General features: G+C 38.9%; 2 protein-coding genes across 2 annotated transcripts; one reads left to right on the forward strand and one right to left on the reverse strand.

Moving 5' to 3' along the window:
- Positions 1 to 1,960: 1,960 nt before the first annotated feature.
- LOC128380631 (sperm-associated antigen 16 protein) lies at positions 1,961 to 4,417 on the reverse strand (the record flags this gene model as incomplete). The annotated part of the gene is made up of 3 exons (XM_053340505.1): positions 1,961 to 2,608; positions 2,770 to 2,874; positions 3,557 to 4,417. Coding segments are annotated over 3 exons (1,614 nt in total), but the record flags the coding sequence as incomplete, so codon positions are not given.
- Positions 4,418 to 4,831: 414 nt separating this feature from the next.
- Positions 4,832 to 18,347, forward strand: wdr91 (WD repeat domain 91). Its single transcript, XM_053339770.1, has 18 exons — positions 4,832 to 5,050; positions 6,151 to 6,287; positions 6,409 to 6,588; positions 6,680 to 6,886; positions 7,082 to 7,165; positions 8,423 to 8,532; positions 12,299 to 12,470; positions 12,798 to 12,995; positions 13,621 to 13,814; positions 14,020 to 14,074; positions 14,195 to 14,290; positions 14,642 to 14,736; positions 15,906 to 16,056; positions 16,447 to 16,555; positions 17,192 to 17,304; positions 17,493 to 17,600; positions 17,725 to 17,814; positions 18,025 to 18,347. Exons 2-18 carry the CDS (start codon positions 6,165 to 6,167, stop codon positions 18,187 to 18,189), a joined length of 2,250 nt encoding a protein of 749 aa, XP_053195745.1. The 5' UTR covers positions 4,832 to 5,050; positions 6,151 to 6,164; the 3' UTR covers positions 18,190 to 18,347.
- Positions 18,348 to 18,491: the final 144 nt, after the last annotated feature.

An 18,491-nucleotide genomic window follows, 5' to 3' on the forward strand; every position in this document is an offset into this window, starting at 1 on the left:
ACTTGGTGTAGTTAAGTGCCTGAAAACCAAACAAACAAACAAGCATGCTTCATGTTAACAGTCTGTTGTTCAAGGTCATTAAATCTAAATTGAATAGCTATAGTGTTTATATTAATTATATGTAAATATGTAGAAGTTAGTGCCATCTGCCAGAAGGACTTGACAGAAATTTAATACAATATTCATACATTTATTTTAATTAGTGTATAATACCAAGATAATAAGAATCATTGTGTTTTTGTTACCTTAGAATAAACCCTTTATATCTACATAGGGAGCGGGTCCTATTCCACCATGTTTCTACAGTAGCCTAGAATGAAACCAAACTCTAGAGTGGAACTTTCTTGTTTTTTGTGAGTTTTGCCACTTACTTAGGTTCTTGTGCACGATAGAAAGAGAGCATTTGAGGGGTGTTCAGTTGATTGCAATCTGCAACCTCACCACTAGATGCCACTAAATCCTACACACTCCACCTTTAACTGTGCACAGCATTTATTAATGCCATGAACATTTACATGTTATCAACATGCCCATGTCTACCATCCACCCTACATGATGGTAATAACAGGGTCTGGCCATGACTCTATCCTCAGCCTCACACTCATGTACCTATAGACTTTTCATTTTCAGCCTTCTTTATGACCTTTACCCCCTCATTATGATTTGTACAAGAAACTGAAAATCTGATTATTGATTAATTGGTATTTTTATTTACTTTTTGTCTCTCAGCTGAAGAAGAGAGACCATCAGTGTTTTCTCCCCTGCTTCATATTCAGAACTACAGAATTAGTCAGAAGTCTGGACACACCTTCATATTCCCTTGAATAAGAAAGTGTGTCCAAACTTTTGACTGGTACTGTATATGTGCCAAATCAGCGTTAAGCTCATTAAAGGATGTTTATGTCATTACAGTTTTAATGTAACATGAAGTATTTTTATTACCATGTAACAGCGTCGTCTCCAGCTGCTCTGAGCTGGTTTGTCCTCAAACAACTCACATTAAAATATGTTTGTTTACTACATTTATGTTGTCTATTTATTTATTTAGCAAATGTTATTAATTGTAATAAAAAAGTGGTTTTCCATTTACCCTTTTCAATCTTTTCTTAAACATTAACTTAACTCTGAAATATGACATTTCTTCTCTCTAGCAGAAACTAGATACTAAACAGATATTTCAACTTAAGCTACAAAAACACTGGACCCTACATTTCTCAAAACTGCACTTGGAAAGCATCTATTCATTAGACCCTCTGTGCCTGTTTTTGAAACTCAAACATGTATGTCCAAGCCTAATAGCCCCGTTGGTGTCACTCTGACATACTCAAGGTTGTTTTTTCACTCGTGAAAGCCCATCCAGAGCCACAGAGGACATTATATAACATGATATACTCTATAACTGACTACAACTATGACCAGCAATCTGAATATCACGTATAAATCGGTGGAGTGTTCCTTTAAATTTCTCAAACCACAACTTTTGTTATGTATCTTTCTGAAAACAGATGCCTTTTTGTGTTTAATGTTAATGGGTTGAGTCCACATTGGTTCACAGATGTTTTTATACATTTATACATTGCTATAAATTTTCATTAAAAATCAATGTCACAAATGTGAGAAAATTCTTCTATAAGCTTGTTAAAGTGATATTGATTATAATCGGTTTATCACCAAGTATTTCATAGATTCATAGTCTTGTTAACTTATTCTATTTCTTTAATTAAATCATAATTTTGGTCTGTATTTTATTTAAATCTCTTGTACAGCTGCTTGTGTTGACATTTGGGAACTTTGAAAAACTCAAGTTAAGTTATAAAATTAAGTATTGCTTTAGGTTTTAGAACTTAAACTAGTTTCATATTTTTCTAACCACATGAAAACCAAATTCTGCTGAAAATGTGTTATATAAAACATCATTAACTGTATTCACTCGGTTGTTCATTTCTTCGTTCACATTGTATCACGTCCAGATCTTAATCAGCCCATCGGTCCCCGCTGATATCACAGTCTCCCCCTTGTGGTCAAATGTCACACTCTGCACGCTGTCTCTGTGACCTGACAGGCTGCTCACTGTGCTGGAATCCACCTCCACCAGTCTGACCAAACCATCATCACTGCCAACAGCAAGCATCTTCCCTGATGGGCTGAACGCCACCTGGTTGGCCCCCAGCGGTCCAGCATCTATGGTTCCCACTACTGATGAAGACTTCCTGACGTCCCACAGGTTGACGATGCCCTTAGAGTCACAGGAAGCCAAGACTTCACCTGTTGGGTGAAAGGTGGCGTGGTTGCAGGGGTGCTTGTGTCCGTGAAAGGTGGCAGTGCAGACTCCCATCCTGGCATCCCACAGGTTGAGGGTTTTGTCAGCGGAGGAGGTGATGAGAAGGTTGGAGAAGGGCAGGAAGCAGACGCTGTTGACGGAGGCGGTGTGGCGACGCAGCGTGAGGCGGCAGCGCTGGCTGTTCAGGTCCCACAGCTTGGCGGTTCTGTCGGAGGAGCAGGAGGCCAGGAAGTGACCACAAGAGTGGAAAGAGCAGCTCCAGGTTGGTTGGCTGTGACCGGACAGAGTCAACACACAGAAGCCACGAGAAAAATCCCAGAGACGTACCTGCAGGAAGAATAACAATCATCGAAAACACCAAATAATCCATCAAGAGTTCCTAAAGTTGGAGAATCTACACCAATGAGCTTTGAAGATGTTCTCAAGGCTTGTGGTGGAACAACATCTGTACATTGTTTTAGGTGTAGCAGTAATGGAGATGTACTCACTGTAGTGTCTCCGCTGGTCGTCGCCAATTTTGCTCCATCGGGGTGGAAACAGCAGCCAGATAGCCAATCAGAATGACCCTCACCTGTCAGCACCATCTGACCAACCTGGCAACTCAGCACATGACATCAACCAATCAGTGAGCCTCACCTGATAACAAAATTATACTATTCCTGTCTTCTTTTTAATAATATATTTCATTTGATCTTGTTTCTATTATATAACGTGATATTACATCATTGCATTTTCTGTTTGTTTTATCATTTCATGTCTTATTTTATCCTTCTTGATCTCATTTTTTCATCAATTTTTTTTTACCATCTCAATTTTCATGTTAAATGTCTCATTTCATTTGACACTTCATATCTCATCTTTTAGTATTTTGTCTGATCTCATCGTGTCTCATTCTATTGGACATTTCAGCTAACAACCACATGTTTTGGCCTAGCTAAGAAAAAATGTCACTACCTATGGCTCTCTCTTCATACTTTTTAACGGTGATGATTATTTCATTAAAAACTCATTGTGTGCGAGCCTAGAAGAGAAACGTCCTCTCACCTCAATGTCCTGTGGTTTACTCCAGAAATGACCTCTCGACTAACATCTCACCTAAATTCTGAAACTTTCAGTACCAACACTTTTAGACAGCGCCCTCTAGGGACTGAGATCTGATGAACGTGACAACCAACCCCGTTCTCCCCTATCTGATCTAATTGTATCTTTTGTGTTATTTCATCCAATCTCATATCTCTTTCTCTCTCTCTCTTCTCCTCCTCTCCTCTCCTCTACCTTCTCTCCGTTGGCTGGCAGCGCCCACAGCCTCCAGCTGCGGTCATCACTGACGGAGGCGAGGATCCGTTTTCGCGGGTGCAGTTGGATGCAGCTGATGGGTAGTTGGTGTGCTTTGATGGAGCAGGACAGGCTGAAGTCAGTGGGGCTTCTGCATGTCAGATGAAGCTTCACCGGCCTGCTGCAGACAGGAAACTCGGAGTCCTTGGGATGCCTGCTGGTTCCTGCTGAAGACTTTTTGGTGCTTGTGTCAGTCTTTTTGGGTTGGTTTTCTGGACTCAGTCTTGACTCTGTGTTGTGAACTCGATCCTTTTCCAAAGTGAGGAGCATCTTCTGCCTCAGAGCTGCTTGGTATTTATCATCCAGCTGCTTCAGCGCCGGCTGGTAGGACTCCAGATGTTTCTTCAGCTGTTTGAAGTCCTCTATCAGCTGGTTCTTGTCCTCAGCAGCTCTGCGGTACTGCAGCCGGTGGAAGTCCCTCTCTCTCTGCATCCTCACCAGGCTCTCCCCTGCAGCCAGCACCTGCTGCCGGAGCAAGTGGGTCTCTTTGCGGACCCTCTCCAGCTCACTTTGGAGCAGCTGTCTGTGTGTGAGAGCATCAGGGATGAAGAAGACCCCCGCTGGAGCTGCCTTCAGGGTCTCTGCCAGTTGTTTCTGGGCAGACCCGTACCACTCTGCCTCAAAACGGTCCAGAGTCTGACTGAATCCTAATCTCCGGAGGAAGTTCCTCAGGAAGTCATCCACCGCCTCCGGGATGTTGAAGATGATTTGTGGTTTTGGTGATCCAGGTTTCCGCCTAACAACAGCAGAGGAGGCAGCCTCCTTCATCGCCTCCTCAAAGTCCTCCTCGTCCTCCTCTTCCTCAGCACTCCTCCTCTCCTCCTCCTCTGAGAAGATCTCCTGCTTCACCTCCGCTGCTCTTTCTTTCCTCCTGGCTGACATTTTCTCAGCTTCTTGTTTAACCGTTGCTACGGTAACTGCACACAGAACAGGTAGTGTTGTTTACCCTGTTACCATAGCAACCCTGCTCCAAACTCATTTAGGCCTATAGATGCTTTCATGTAAATATTGAATATGTTTAGTGTTTATATCTTTCATATGTATTGTGTGCGTATTGTTATTATGCACATTTAGTTTTTTAACTATATTTTCATATGTATATTTTGTTATGCAGTCCTAGATGTAGTAGGATGTGTTGAACACCAGAGGGCGCTCCGTGTCCACCACCAGGTGTCTACGTCACGTGAAATCGTCACATGACTGTCAGGAGGAAAAGACAACAGGAAGAGAGTTCCCTCTGTTGTTGTGAACATTATATGATTTATTTCATCCTCATAATGTAAGAGAGGAGCAGCTTTGTTCTGCACACGTTATTCACTCCTCTAATACTTTACTACGTGTGCGCGTGGTGAAGAAGGTTTGTCTCCGGGGCACGTGCACGAGGACACCAAACTGCACTGAAAATCCTGCAGACTGTTTTTATTCTACACACAGGTGCGTAAATATGATATATATTACATTATTATTATATTATATTGAACAAAGACGTTGCATGGGACAACTCGGCATACATATAATACAACAAACGTCATGTTAATGTGACTAAATAGTAAAATAGTGTGTAAAATGTCGCGGGTAGCTGCTATATTAGCTTCTGTGATACTTTAAATACTTATTATGAAGCGCGACCTTACTGTTGTTTACAGCTTGATACAGACTGTTTCCTTACGTATGACTATGTTAAGCTTGATGTTATGTATCTTTTAGTTTGGCTTCAGAGTTAACTTTGTTACCCATCAACTCTATTTATGAGTCAACACAACCCGTTACAAATAGACATAAGAAACTGCTGAATTTGTACTTTAGGGTCAAACTTAATGTGTGTTCTGATATTAAACTGAGTGGAAATAACCAAACTTCACCTCAAAGTTTCAACAGTTTAGCAGCACATTGATAATAGATCAGACTGTAGTTGAAGCTAGCTTTAAGATTCTTAGTGAGATTAAAGTGATCTTATAATGATATCGATAACGTGGTGATATTTAGATATCCCGTTAGTGTTGTTCATGGTTTTAGTGACATTTTTGACTTATGATCAATGGGAATATGATGAATTAACATTTATATCATCTTGATTTGTCATGTAATAGTGGTTTTACAAAAAATCTGTAAGGTATTTTACAAAATAGAAGTCCTTCACTGTCATAACAATGAAGGACTTCTATTTCTTCAAAAGTGACTTCAAAAGTCATTTATCCATCACAAATATTTGTGAAAGGTTTTTTTTTATTATTTCAGTTTTTACCTTTTTACTGGCAACAATATACAATTTACATCATGCTGTCCTCTGGGATTTCACCTAAAGATAAAACATATACTCCCAATCTTTTCACATGATCAAAATATGTGAATGATTAATGCTCATGCTCCTACACGGTCTCTACACTATAACAATCATCCATCTTATTATCTTAAGTCATTTGTTTACATAATTTGTCTATGTCTTTATGTCTGTATGAAACAAGGAAGAGTAAGGCTTCAGATTTGTTATCAGTGAATAGGAAACTGTATAAAACACTGTATTGTATTTACAGGGTTAGAGGTCACCATGGGGTCTGCAGTGGAGAGGACAGATGAACATGTGAGAGAGTATCTCATCTACCGCGGCTTCACCAGCACTCTGAAAAACCTGGACCACGAGATTAAAGCCGACAAGGAGAAAGGCTTCAGGGTATGACTGAGTGTTGGATATATTTTTAACAGTGATGTTCCTTCAGCAAGAAAGAGATGTTTTGCAGACAAATGATGTTCAAAAGTGAGTATATTTTAGTTGATCTTGATCTGATCTGCAGGTGGATAAGATCATCGACCAGCTGCAGCATTTCATCCAGATCTTTGACCTGTGTGGTCTGAAGGATTACTGGCTTTACCTGGACAGACGTCTGTTCTGCAGACTGGAAGATGTTTACCGATCCACTGTCAACAAACTAAGAACCAGCCTGTACAGATACTACGTCATCAACACCATCCAGGTAACATCCTGTAAGGAAATCAAACACATTTTTCTGTAGGTTCCTGACTGACTGTTGGAACATCAACCCTCCATCCTTTCTTCTACCACAGAAAGGCAACGTGGAGAAGACTCACGAGTTTTTCCAGAAGCAGGCGCAGGAGCTGCAGGGTCAGGCTGAGTGGCGCGATTGGTTCATCCTGCCGTTTATCCATGCACCCGAGCAGAACCCCGCCTTCTCTCCTTACTTCTCCCGCCAGTGGTCGGACACCTTCCTGGTTTCACTGCACAACTTCCTGTCTGTCCTCTTCCAGTGCATGCATATCCTTCAGCTGTGAACATTTAAATTCACAATTTAACGCTGTGTGCTGTTTAATGTTTGTAACTTGATTAGATTTAACGATGAAGACAACCCTCCATCGTCATGCTTGTCAGAACCATTAGAGGGCATTACGCTGATCCACTGTGTCTGTGTCACGTAAACTTGCTGGTTTCCAGTCCTTAACTGGTTTTCACCTCAGCCAGTCCTGCTTAGTTTTGATGCTGAAGTCCAGAAGACAACCGGCCTGGCAGAAGAGAACGAACAGTACCGCCAGCTGGTGAGTAAAATAAACTTCCAACAGTGTTTCCTTTGTTTTCTTGGAATGTTCAACACAAAAAAGCTTCTTGTATTTGAAGCAGTTGCTTTAAAAGGTTCATAAAGTTACATAATTCCAAGTACTTGTAGGTTTAGTGACATTCAAATAGTGCTATTATTATTATTATTATTATTAAAATTGTGTTTTTATGTACATCATCATGACATTTAGATATTTAAATATATAAAGATAACTTTTTAAAGGTCAGTTGATGCTCTGTATGTTAATGTAAAATGTTGCTTCATTTGGTTTAAAAAGACAAAACTCATTTTGTTAAAAAGTCCCATTTTTTGGTTTAAATGACCCAACATATAGATACAAAATAATGATATCATCTAGTTTAAAAAGTCCCTTCATTTGTATATACCTATATAAAATAATTATAATAACTTTATTAGTATAGCACCTTTCATGCAATAAATGCAGCTCAGTGCTTTACAACAAAGTAAATGACATACACTAAGTGCTTCACATTAAAAGAACCTAAAAGGAGCATAACACAATGTTTAAAACGAACATTAAAGGAAAGAGGAAATAAAAAGAAACATTCATGTAATATAAGATGGAACATAAAAACAGTAATAAAAGTATATAAAAATATAGAATAATATATAATATACAATATAGAAAATTAGGTAAAAAGCAACAATTTAAAAGAAGTAGTGCAAAAAAAAAAAACATTTTTTAAATCCAACCATTAGTTTAAAAAAAGTCTCAGCATATGGTTAAAAAGCTCTATCATTTCAAGTTCCATCAGTTTGATAAAAAAGTTCCCTATATATTTTTAAGAAGTTCCATTATTTGATTCAAAGGTCCTGCTATCAAGTATTTAAAGAATCCAACCATGTAGTTAAAAAGTGATATTATTTATTTCCCCCCTAATTTAGTTTAAAAATTCCCATTATTTAGTCAATTTTGTTTCATTACCTGTATTAAAAAATAAATCATCATATGGTTAAAACAGTTGTATAATTCAGTGTATTTGTTCCATCCTTAACTTAAAAATAATAATAATGAGTTAATATTTTTAGCATGTGAAATAAATACAATGAAATTAAAATAGACCCATCCAGCCTCATTATGTCCAACATTACTTTTAAACTTGAATGTTTTAAAATGTCCCGTCCTGAGGTTTGTTCATTTCTGTCTCAGCTGTCCCATGCTGAAGTTTACTAGTGCCACTGTATCTGATCTGTCCATCTATCTTCTCTTATTCAGCTGTTCGCTCTGCAGACAGAGTGTCGGGACCAGAGAGACGTAGATGAAGTGAACCACCACAAGCTGCCGGTGTACGTCCAGAACATGGACCGACTGGGAGACACTGAGTTGTGAGACACTAACATCACTGTCTTTACTGATGACTGATTATTACAAAGATGGCTGCCATTCAGTCAGTTTCTTTCAATGTTGTATATGAAAGACAGACAGTCAGCAACATAATGCTTTGAACCAAAGTCATACATCGATACATTTCTAACATAGCTGATCTTTCTGGCTCCTGGTTGGGGTTTGTCCTCCTGTGGTACATCCAAGATGGCTGCCCTGTTTGATATGAAATGAAAGTTTTATTTTGCTTCTTCTAAATGCAAAATGTGCAAAACAGAGGTACGATATTCACAAGTATAAACTCAGCTCTGGTTTTATTTAATTTTAAGCTCTTAAATGTAAAACAACATTATGTGTTGTGAATTGCAGATGGCAGCTTCTTTTAACTTATCGATCAGAGCACAATCTCTCTGAAGTATAACTGATGTCAGCACTTTGGCATGCTAGCTTGTTTGGTTTTACCCTCACTGCAATAATTGCCTTTGTTTTACTGGTATTTTATTGTTAAAGTTCTCAGTTTCATTATGAAGTTTAATGTGTGGATCTGAACACTGCATGGCCTTGGTGAATCAGGCGTGTTAAAGTTGTTTAGCTAATGTTCTGTAAAAACAAAAAAAAGTTCATAGTAAAAAAATTGATTCAGTGATGCTAGAGAAGTCAGATGTTTGAGACTGAAATTGTATTTAATTCCTCCGAATTTGGAAATTAATTTAAATTCTAAAGGTTTTGGCGTTAATAATCTTCCGTATCATAATAGTATCACGAGGGGAAAACAGGAAGAGAAGAGGAGGGAGGAATGAGAGGATGTTTTTTTTGTTTTGTTTTGTTTTATTTGTTGTAACAGGCTGTCATAGAGAAACCTTATATATATCTTCACCCACAGTAGCTTTTAAAATAATTTTCAGGCACTTTAAAGCAAACAAAACTTATTATTATTTAGTTATTTTGTGTGTCTTCATATAAGATATACCTTTTTAAAAAGTTTTTAACCAACACTAACTTATTGTTAATGATATATTTATGTTGTTTTATATTGTGTGCTGTTATGCGGTTCATGTTGCCAAATAAACAATTCACCTGATGAATTGTTGTTTGTTGTCAGTACGATCCATTTTTTTTTTATTCACTAAGGGTTTTCATTGGCTGACAGAGGCCATAATACCATAAAAGTGATCAAAGTAAAATCTTACAATCAATCTTAAAACAAACTGGTAGTAGTATAGTATAGTATAGTATAGTATAGTATAGTATAGTATAGTATAGTATAGTAGACGTGAAAAGCAGTTTGCCTAGTTTCAGTTAAAAATCTGGAAAAATGAAATAAATAAACCTGAAAGAATGACCATTTCTTCTATGGACATATTTCTTCTATGGTAAAACCAGGACTAGACAGGTTTGCTCATGTCATTTACCAGAGACCGATATTACAGTCAAGCAAAACAAATGCAATGCAAGGCCATTATTTCTGATGGAGAGAGCAGCTGCGTGAATCGATGCGATTTGAATTTCATTTAACTTTGACCTCAAGTGAGCTGACCTCCACAACAAGTGTTTAATGGGATTCAAACCTTGATAGGGGGTGGACATTGCTGGATACAATTTGTAGTCTATTAGTTTACTCTCTGAACCTGGTGGGAGTTAAGTATAAATTCTCAAGCATGGCAGAATGTATAAGACAGGATAGGATGATGAAGGAGGGGATACCAGCTCATAATAATGATTATATTCCAGTGTAGTCCACAATATTGTTTTCTCCTGCTCTTCATTTGGCACACTACCTGGCAAAAGCTATTCACTCAGGTTTACATTTGTGACTAAACTCGATTGACAGTTTTGTACGTTGAATACATTTGACGGTTTGTATCGTTGACGTCCAATGATGACAAGGCTACAGAAACTGTAGATGTGTCTTTGGTATTCCTTTGGTGCTGTTTTAAGTTCCATCGTTTTACATTGCTGCAGTATTGAGTTGTTGTATTGACATGTTTGATACTGTCATCTTTGTTTTAGATATGGGGAATTATTACAACAGTAATATCCCTACTGCAGTGTGAACATCAGGCATCTCTAGACACAGTTGGGTGGATGCAGTTTTTTCTTAGGGCAAACACAACTTTCCCTACAGCTGCTTCACAGCTTCCTGTGATGTTGATCAGTTACATAAGCAACTGCCTGTTCTTTAGTGCATTAAAATAGGTCTCCATGAGTGTATGGACATATTCTAGCCATAAACAGCCATAATTAGCTTAATATATAAAGAGTTGATCAAACCTCAGACATGTCACCAAAGTAAAAAATGCCTGTTGGCTGTCGGTTCTGTTGTACGTAAAGTTATTTGTACCATACTGTATCACAGGGTCTAACAGCTCAAATTTCATACAACAATAAAACCATGTGGGGTGGTGTGGTGCAATTAAATGAAACTTAAAAACTCCTGCTACTGAGCAAATACACTTTTGACTCTCACTCAGCTCTAAGGGTCTCTGTGAGGTTATAATGATCATTGAAAATAAAACCGATAAAAGTTGAGGTCCAAAAATTAGTTTTTGCTTGTGCAACTTGCTGGTGGAGCTAGAGAAAAAAAACAGAGTAAGAGACCAAAAGTAATCAAAAATTCATCCTCTGGGGAACATGAATGTCTACCAGTGGCATGGTGTGACTTTTCCACTAGGTGAGGCTACAGCCCTAGGTATCTATTTTGGCCGTGAGCATTCGCTCTACAGTGTAGCAGGGAGCCATCTGCTGGTGGACAGCAGCTGGGCTCACGATTTTAAACGTTTAAAAAGGTATCTTGGTGGCCACTTAGCAACTACTTTCACTTTACAATTATCACCACAGTACTGTAAGGATCCATGTACATTTTGTCTGTCTTCAGGGGTAAATGTCATCTACAGAGGAAGCAATTGGGCAGGACATCACCAAATCTGGCAACAATGTAGTTGGATGTAAAATTTTCCGCCCCACATTCAGTTATTTTCGGTATGCTGTGTCAACCAATCAAAAGAACGATTGTACGGTCAATTCAAGTAGATGTAAAGCTATGTTGCACACCACAAAAGACCAATGAGACAGGAGGCAATGGTACCTCGATTAAAAGGTACCTGACTTGTTAATTGACAGTTAGCAATCTAGCGAGTGGGACAGCTATTGTGACTGATAAGCACGTGTTCCTGGTTGGCTAGTGTATTGGCGCTTAGCTCACCAGTTACAGTAGTTCGACAACTAGCCCTGTCAGCAGTCACTATGTGACCAAGCTTCTAGTTCATCCTTTGGAAGGATTCACAAGGATGCACAACAACTGTTCTGTAACTTCAAACTAGGAAATGGTAAAACATGGACAAATAATGATGTATATTGGACCTTATACCTCATGACGTCTTTTTTTTACTGTTGGCTCCTACCTGCTGCTGTATAAGTTTTGATTCATGAATGTTCCATAGTGGAGTTATTTTACCATGGTGATTTGTAGCTTTCCGTTTTGGAGGGTCAAGCCGAGGGCAACTCCAAAATGAGGGGTAGTGTTAATTCCCCTTGTGCCTTGTGCTTTGAGATGACGTTTTTTGTGATTTGGTGCTATATAAATAAAAATTGATTGATTGATTGATTGATTGATTGATTGATTAATGACCTAGGGCAGAGTTTTGCACTGTTCTTACCAGACAGTATCTACATGCTCTTTTATCTTGACTTCATTGCAGGTTGGATTCATTTTGTACTCATTCAGTGGTTTTGTTGTTAAAGGTCCTCACTCTCCCTCTGCCATATTAGGGACTTGGTGTCAAGCCAGCGTACTATCAGTACCTCAACAACTCCTTCCAGAAACTTCTTCTCTACATTCCTACCACAAGGCCGACGCACTCCAGGGAAAACGCCTCAGGTTACCACTGGGTCTTCGCCAAACCAGTTAACAGTGGGCAGAAAGGACACACCAATCAATCAGGTGAGAGTGTGGCAGGGGATTCAAACCAGATTGATATAAATCAATTTGCAAGAACCTAGCTGAGTCCATCTCATCCACAGTAGCCATCATTTTGTGATCTTTCCATTGCTAGTTTGCTGTCTTTGGCAATTAAAGAACACATATTCTTTCTTAATCTCAACTAAAAAGGTCAGAATGGTTATTTTTTCCTCTACCCAGTGAAACAACCATCAATGAATTGCTGAAAATAATCTGAGACATGGGTTAAGATTCAACAGTCTGGAACCAAGTGATTGGCTGTCAGATTTCTGATCATCATTAGCATCTAATATTAATCTGTCTTTCTAGACTGCAAAGTCAAAAGAGGCGGTCCAACCTAAGGAGGTGAGGCCAGTTTCCAGCCAGCCATTAACCAGTGAACCTTCAAGTTCCCAATCCCAGCAATCAACAAACCAGCAGACAAACCAGCAGTCACATCCCAGACACAGGAGAGTCCAGGACCATGAAAAAGAGAGGAAGGAGCTTTTCTCCAAACCACCATCACAGGTACCTGACAGGTGGTACTGGATGAAATTTGCAGTTATTAGAGCTGTGGTCACACGATTAATGCGTTTTGACAAAATGTATGTTTGCCAGTTCAGGTTCATTAAAGAAATAATTCAACATTGAGAGAAATAGGTTTATGAGAAAGTGAGATGAGAAGACTGACACCACTCTCATGTCTGTAGTCAATGCCAGGAGATTATTCGCTTAGCTTAGAATAAATACTGGAAACAAGGGATAACAGTTAGCCTAGCTCTCCAAAGCTCAAAAATACATTGGCCAACAGTTCTTAAGTTCACCAATTAGCATGTTGCATCTTGTTTCTTTAGCCTGTTCACAAATGTAAATAGTAAGTTGTGGTTTTACAGATGTGTGCTGGAAGTAGAACAGTGACTTCCAATCATGCTGCAAATTCTTTTTGTTGAAACAAGCATTTCCACTTATTATTTACTTATTAACACATTTTCCTATCTGATTGGGCACTTATAATCAATTACTTTACTGTGTAGAGCAACTATTCTATTCAAATTAACTGAATTCTGTTTGGACATTGGCTGTTGTTATTGCTACTAGAACTGGACACTGATTCCATCTAAACTGATTGTGTCCTTTCTTGTGTTGTCTTCAGATACTAGAGAAAAAGGGGGAGGCAGGGGAGATGGAACCTCATGTGGAGACCTCCAGTGAAGCCCCTGACTCCTCCCTAAATAGCAGGAGTGGAAGAGGAGGAACAGAGGGAGGAGGTCTTTCTGTGGAACAGCCTTTCATTAAACTCAGCCAGGAGGAATATGGAGAACACCATTCCTCCATCATGCACTGCAGGTCTGCATTAAACCAGTTATTTTAAACAGTTCAGTCTGGGTTAGGTCCTAAAATACCTCACACACCACACACACTTTGATGAGCCTGATTGGATTGTGAACTAAAGAACAATTTGAATAGCATCTAAGGAGGTGGACTTCACTTAGCTTTTGATGTCACTTCAAATATAAAAGCAAAACCTAAAGCATTCATTTTTCTCCTCTAGGGTTGACTGCTCTGGTCGCCGGGTTGCCAGTTTGGATGTTGACGGGGTTATTAAGGTGAATCTCCATTACTTATCTTTTAGGGTTATACAGACAAATAAAACCATGCATATTCTAATTACGGTTTATAATTATTCAAATCACATAAGAAAGACTTCCTCCTGTCCTCCTCCATAGGTGTGGTCGTTCAACCCCATCATGCAGACCAAGGCCACCATCATGTCAAAGTCTTCTCTGCTGTCTCTGGAGTGGGCCACCAAACCTGACAGACTGGTATGAACAAGAGACATAGACTGCAAATGAACTCCGTAAAGACACATTAACAGATTTAATCCATCTGACAATTATTAAGTAAGATAAGGTAACACAAAATATAAACATGGCATAGGTTATAAACACTAAAAGTCAACAGTGGTTCTATAGAAATTGATTCTAATAAAGCTTATACACATCATGGGTAATACATCATGGGTAAACACATTTTTCACACAGTTATATGGGGACTTAGGGTTAATACTGGGTTTTGGTTTAGGTTAGGATTGCCAATACCACCATGTAGTGGTTGATAAAGTTGAATAAAGTACAAAAATTACTGTATGTGACTGTGTGTTTATGTGTGGTCAGTTGTTACTAGGCAGCGGTGTTGGCACAGTGCGGCTGTATGATACAGACGCCAAGAAGAATCTTTACGAGATGAATATCGACGAAACTCACCCACGGTAAACCTGACTGTCTGTCTGATGTACTGTATTAAGTAATAGTACTGTATGTAGAACTACAAAACTATCTTATACCAACACCAATAAGGCTCACTAATGAAAACTTTTATTCAATAATGAATTGAATCTGTACACAAACAGATGTTACAGATGTAACCAGAGTCTAAAGCCATGCTGGTGGCTCTATGAGGTTGTAGTTAAGCACAGGGATTTTTTGTGCTAATGCTGATTTTAAGCAGACATAATGTTTACCTTGTTAACCATCTTAATTAATCTTGTTAGCATGCTAACAAAACCTCAGCTTTTGGGAAAGATAAGGATCAGAGAAGTTATTATAATTCATCCTGTGGGGAACATGAATGTCTGTAATTTTTCTGTAGTTGTCAAGACAATTTGATACAAAGCCACAGAGGTCCGCCTGCTGGTGGCAACAGAGAAAAACTCCTGGGGTCACCATTAGGATTTATCCTCTGGGCAATATGGATATCTGAACCAAAGTTCATGGCAGTCCTGCCTATGGATGTTAAGAGAATTCTTTCAACACCAAAGCTGCTAGCATGGCTAAAACCAACAATTTGTGGCTTTAGGTTTAATTGCATGCTGGAACTATCGGTGCATTCCAATTTTACTCATAATTTAGAATTTCCAAGTTCCCAGTTAGACTTTTCACTGGAATGACCCCTGAAGTTGGATTTCACGACTTTAAAGGGTTGGACGAAAGTCACCAGCCCCAACCTCACAATCCAAGATGGCTGCCCTGCACATCAACAGTGTGGAAGTTGTAGTAATATCCTGTTTATTAGCAGTTTTGTCTTATTTGTGTCTCTTTCAATATATACACACCGCACTGTCCAACTTCTATCTGTGGACATATTGCTACACTGTTTGTATGCTTAAAATACAGCAAAATGTGTTTTTATCAACTGGTATTGCTATCAACGGCTAACCTGGTTAGAACTGGTTTTCTGACCTCTAAACTGGAACCATTCAAACTCGGGACTTCCAACTTCCGAGGTAAATGGAACGCAGCGTATATTTTGACAAAAAAGACAAAATAAAAAAAACTGGACACGCAGTAAAGACTGCACACTTGAGTTTGACATCAATGAAGAATATTTATTGTTGAAGTATGAATTCTGAAAATAATAAAACCCTCCTCTGTTTCTCAGTATCTTGTCTTTAGCCTGCAGTCCCAGCGGTTCGTCATTTGTGTGTTCGGCTGCAGCTCTGAGTCAGTCTGGAAGTACCGAATCTCCTCGACTTCCTGTACCAGTGTCTGGACAACTGCTGCTGTGGGACACCAAAACTGTCAAACAACAGGTAATTAACCAGTTAGTTCACTGATAGTTATTTAGCTATCAAACACTGCCAGCATCAACACAAACTTGGAACAACAATTTAGGTATTATTAGAACAGAACGTGAAATATTATTAAAGTTTGAGATAAGAACGTCATAGCTACTAGCATGTTAGGTAAAATAAAAATGCTTATTGCTTTCATTAATATGTGAACATTTAGTACATCAACATTCTGCATACAGCTTAGTCATGGCAATGTTAAACATTAAACCTTTAGCATGCTGACATAAGCATTACACGCTAACGCTAATTTGAACATGTACTGTAATCGTAATCTGTTCATGCTTGTAGTGTTAGTGTTGGCATGTGTAGCATTAGTTTTAATGTGTATTTTTTCTGTCTGTCTCTCAGCTCCAGTTCTCTTTAGAACCTGAACCAGTAGCCATAAACTGCACAGCCTTCAATCACAACGGAAACCTGCTGGTGACCGGAGCTGCTGACGGAGTTATCAGACTGTTTGGTCAGTGTTTATTAAAGTCAGGATTTATTTATCTTTTTATCATTGATACATTAGTTGACTATTTGCAGTTGAGTCTCTTACAATATGGAACACTGGTAGGCACATAGCAAGCAAGAGACCAAATCTGGCCCTCCAACAACAACATTTTGTTTTCCCTCTTTTTCACGACTCACCACAAATCTACAGTAGATAATGATGTAAACACAAGACTCATGTAGATCACAATAAATATGACCTTGCAGTATCCTATAAACTTACCAGCTGAATAACAGTTAGATAATATTATGTGGTCAATCTAAGCAGAACAGATTTGTGTCTGTCGCAGCACTTAGAAGTGATGCATTGTTTATTGTGTGTGGATAATTTATCAATTACATTTCTATTCTCTTAGTGTAACACAGAGGATATATTCATGTTTATGAGACATGTTTTGAGCTGCTGTCTGTTAGCACTCATTTACTGAAATGCCCTCAGATACATCCAACTTCTTTATAAATCAGTCTTACAGTGCATTGTGTGAGAAGATTCAATATTATGTGTGAGAACATATTCAACTTACAATGTGTAAATGACTCTGGGGTACTTTCTGTTACATATTAAATATTAATAAGTGAACACTGTCTGTCTGTGCCGTAGATATGCAGCGCTATGAGAGCGTTATGAGCTGGAGAGCTCATGATGGAGAAGTTTACAGTGTGGAGTTCAGCTATGATGAAAACACTGTCTTTAGCATTGGAGAAGATGGCAAGGTGTGTATGCTGTGTGGTTATTTTGTGGAAGACTCATTATTGTGACAGAATGTCTGCAGATCCTAAAAAATATATTTAAACGTTGTGGTATGTTACATGTTGGGAAGAAGCTGCCAACAGGATTTTTTAATTAAATAACTGAACGTGTGTGTGTGTGTGTGTGTGTGTGTGTGTGTGTATGCGCGCAGTTTATCGGGTGGAACATCCACCGGTGTGGGGTGAAGCAGTCTGAGCAGGCTTTACCTCAGGACGCCACTGGACCTTTTGTCCTGTCAGGGTACAGCGGATACAGACAGGTACGCAGTGTTACCATGGAAACAGTGGTGTACCTCACATGTTTAATGAGTAAAGAATTTAATAGATGACACAAACTGAATGTGACGACACACTGAGGCCCAAGTTTGTGAATGTTTTCTTCAGGTTCAGGTTCCTCGAGGTCGACTCTTTGCCTTCGACTCTGAAGGACAACACATCCTGACCTGTTCCAGCTCTGGAGGACTCATATACAGAGTAAATATACCTTCATCTTCACTTTCATCATCTAAATGCCCTTTAAAATTTGTATTTAAGTTGCGTATATATATTATTTTATGTATTGATGTTGTGTGTGCTTTTGTTTTGTTTGTTGTTGTTTTTGATTTTTTCGTTTAGTTTAGCCCACACTAAATCAATATGAATATTTTAATCTAAATGATGTTTCATATTACCCCCATCTTCCAGCTGACCAATGGGGAGCCGGCTCTGGAAAACGTGCTGTCGCTGGGCGGGCACAAAGCACCAGTGGTGACAGTTGATTGGTGCTCGGCAGTGGACTGCGGGACCTGTCTGACTGCCTCCATGGACGGAAAGATCAAACTGAGCACGCTCCTGGCACAGAAGTCCTGATTGAGGACCTAATAGAGAACACCTGAGGGGTCAGACATCATCAGAGTTTAGTTTAAAATAAACAGATTCAGTTATAGATGGAGATTATTAGAATGTAATGATGATAATCTAATCATGTGATACAAAGTGTGACAATTAGCAAACCTGTTGTAAATTAATATCAATATTAAAATCTCACTGAAAGTTCAATCTGATAGCAGGTGTCTTTCTTAAAGCTGCATTCATGGATTGTTTTCGGCCTTTAGGGGGCAGAAATACCCAAGACAGACTTACAGCCATGTTTCTGTCAAAAAGCCTTAAAG

Source organism: Scomber japonicus, chromosome 19 (genome assembly GCF_027409825.1).
Source record: "Scomber japonicus isolate fScoJap1 chromosome 19, fScoJap1.pri, whole genome shotgun sequence".
Classification (NCBI taxonomy): Eukaryota; Metazoa; Chordata; class Actinopteri; order Scombriformes; family Scombridae; genus Scomber; species Scomber japonicus.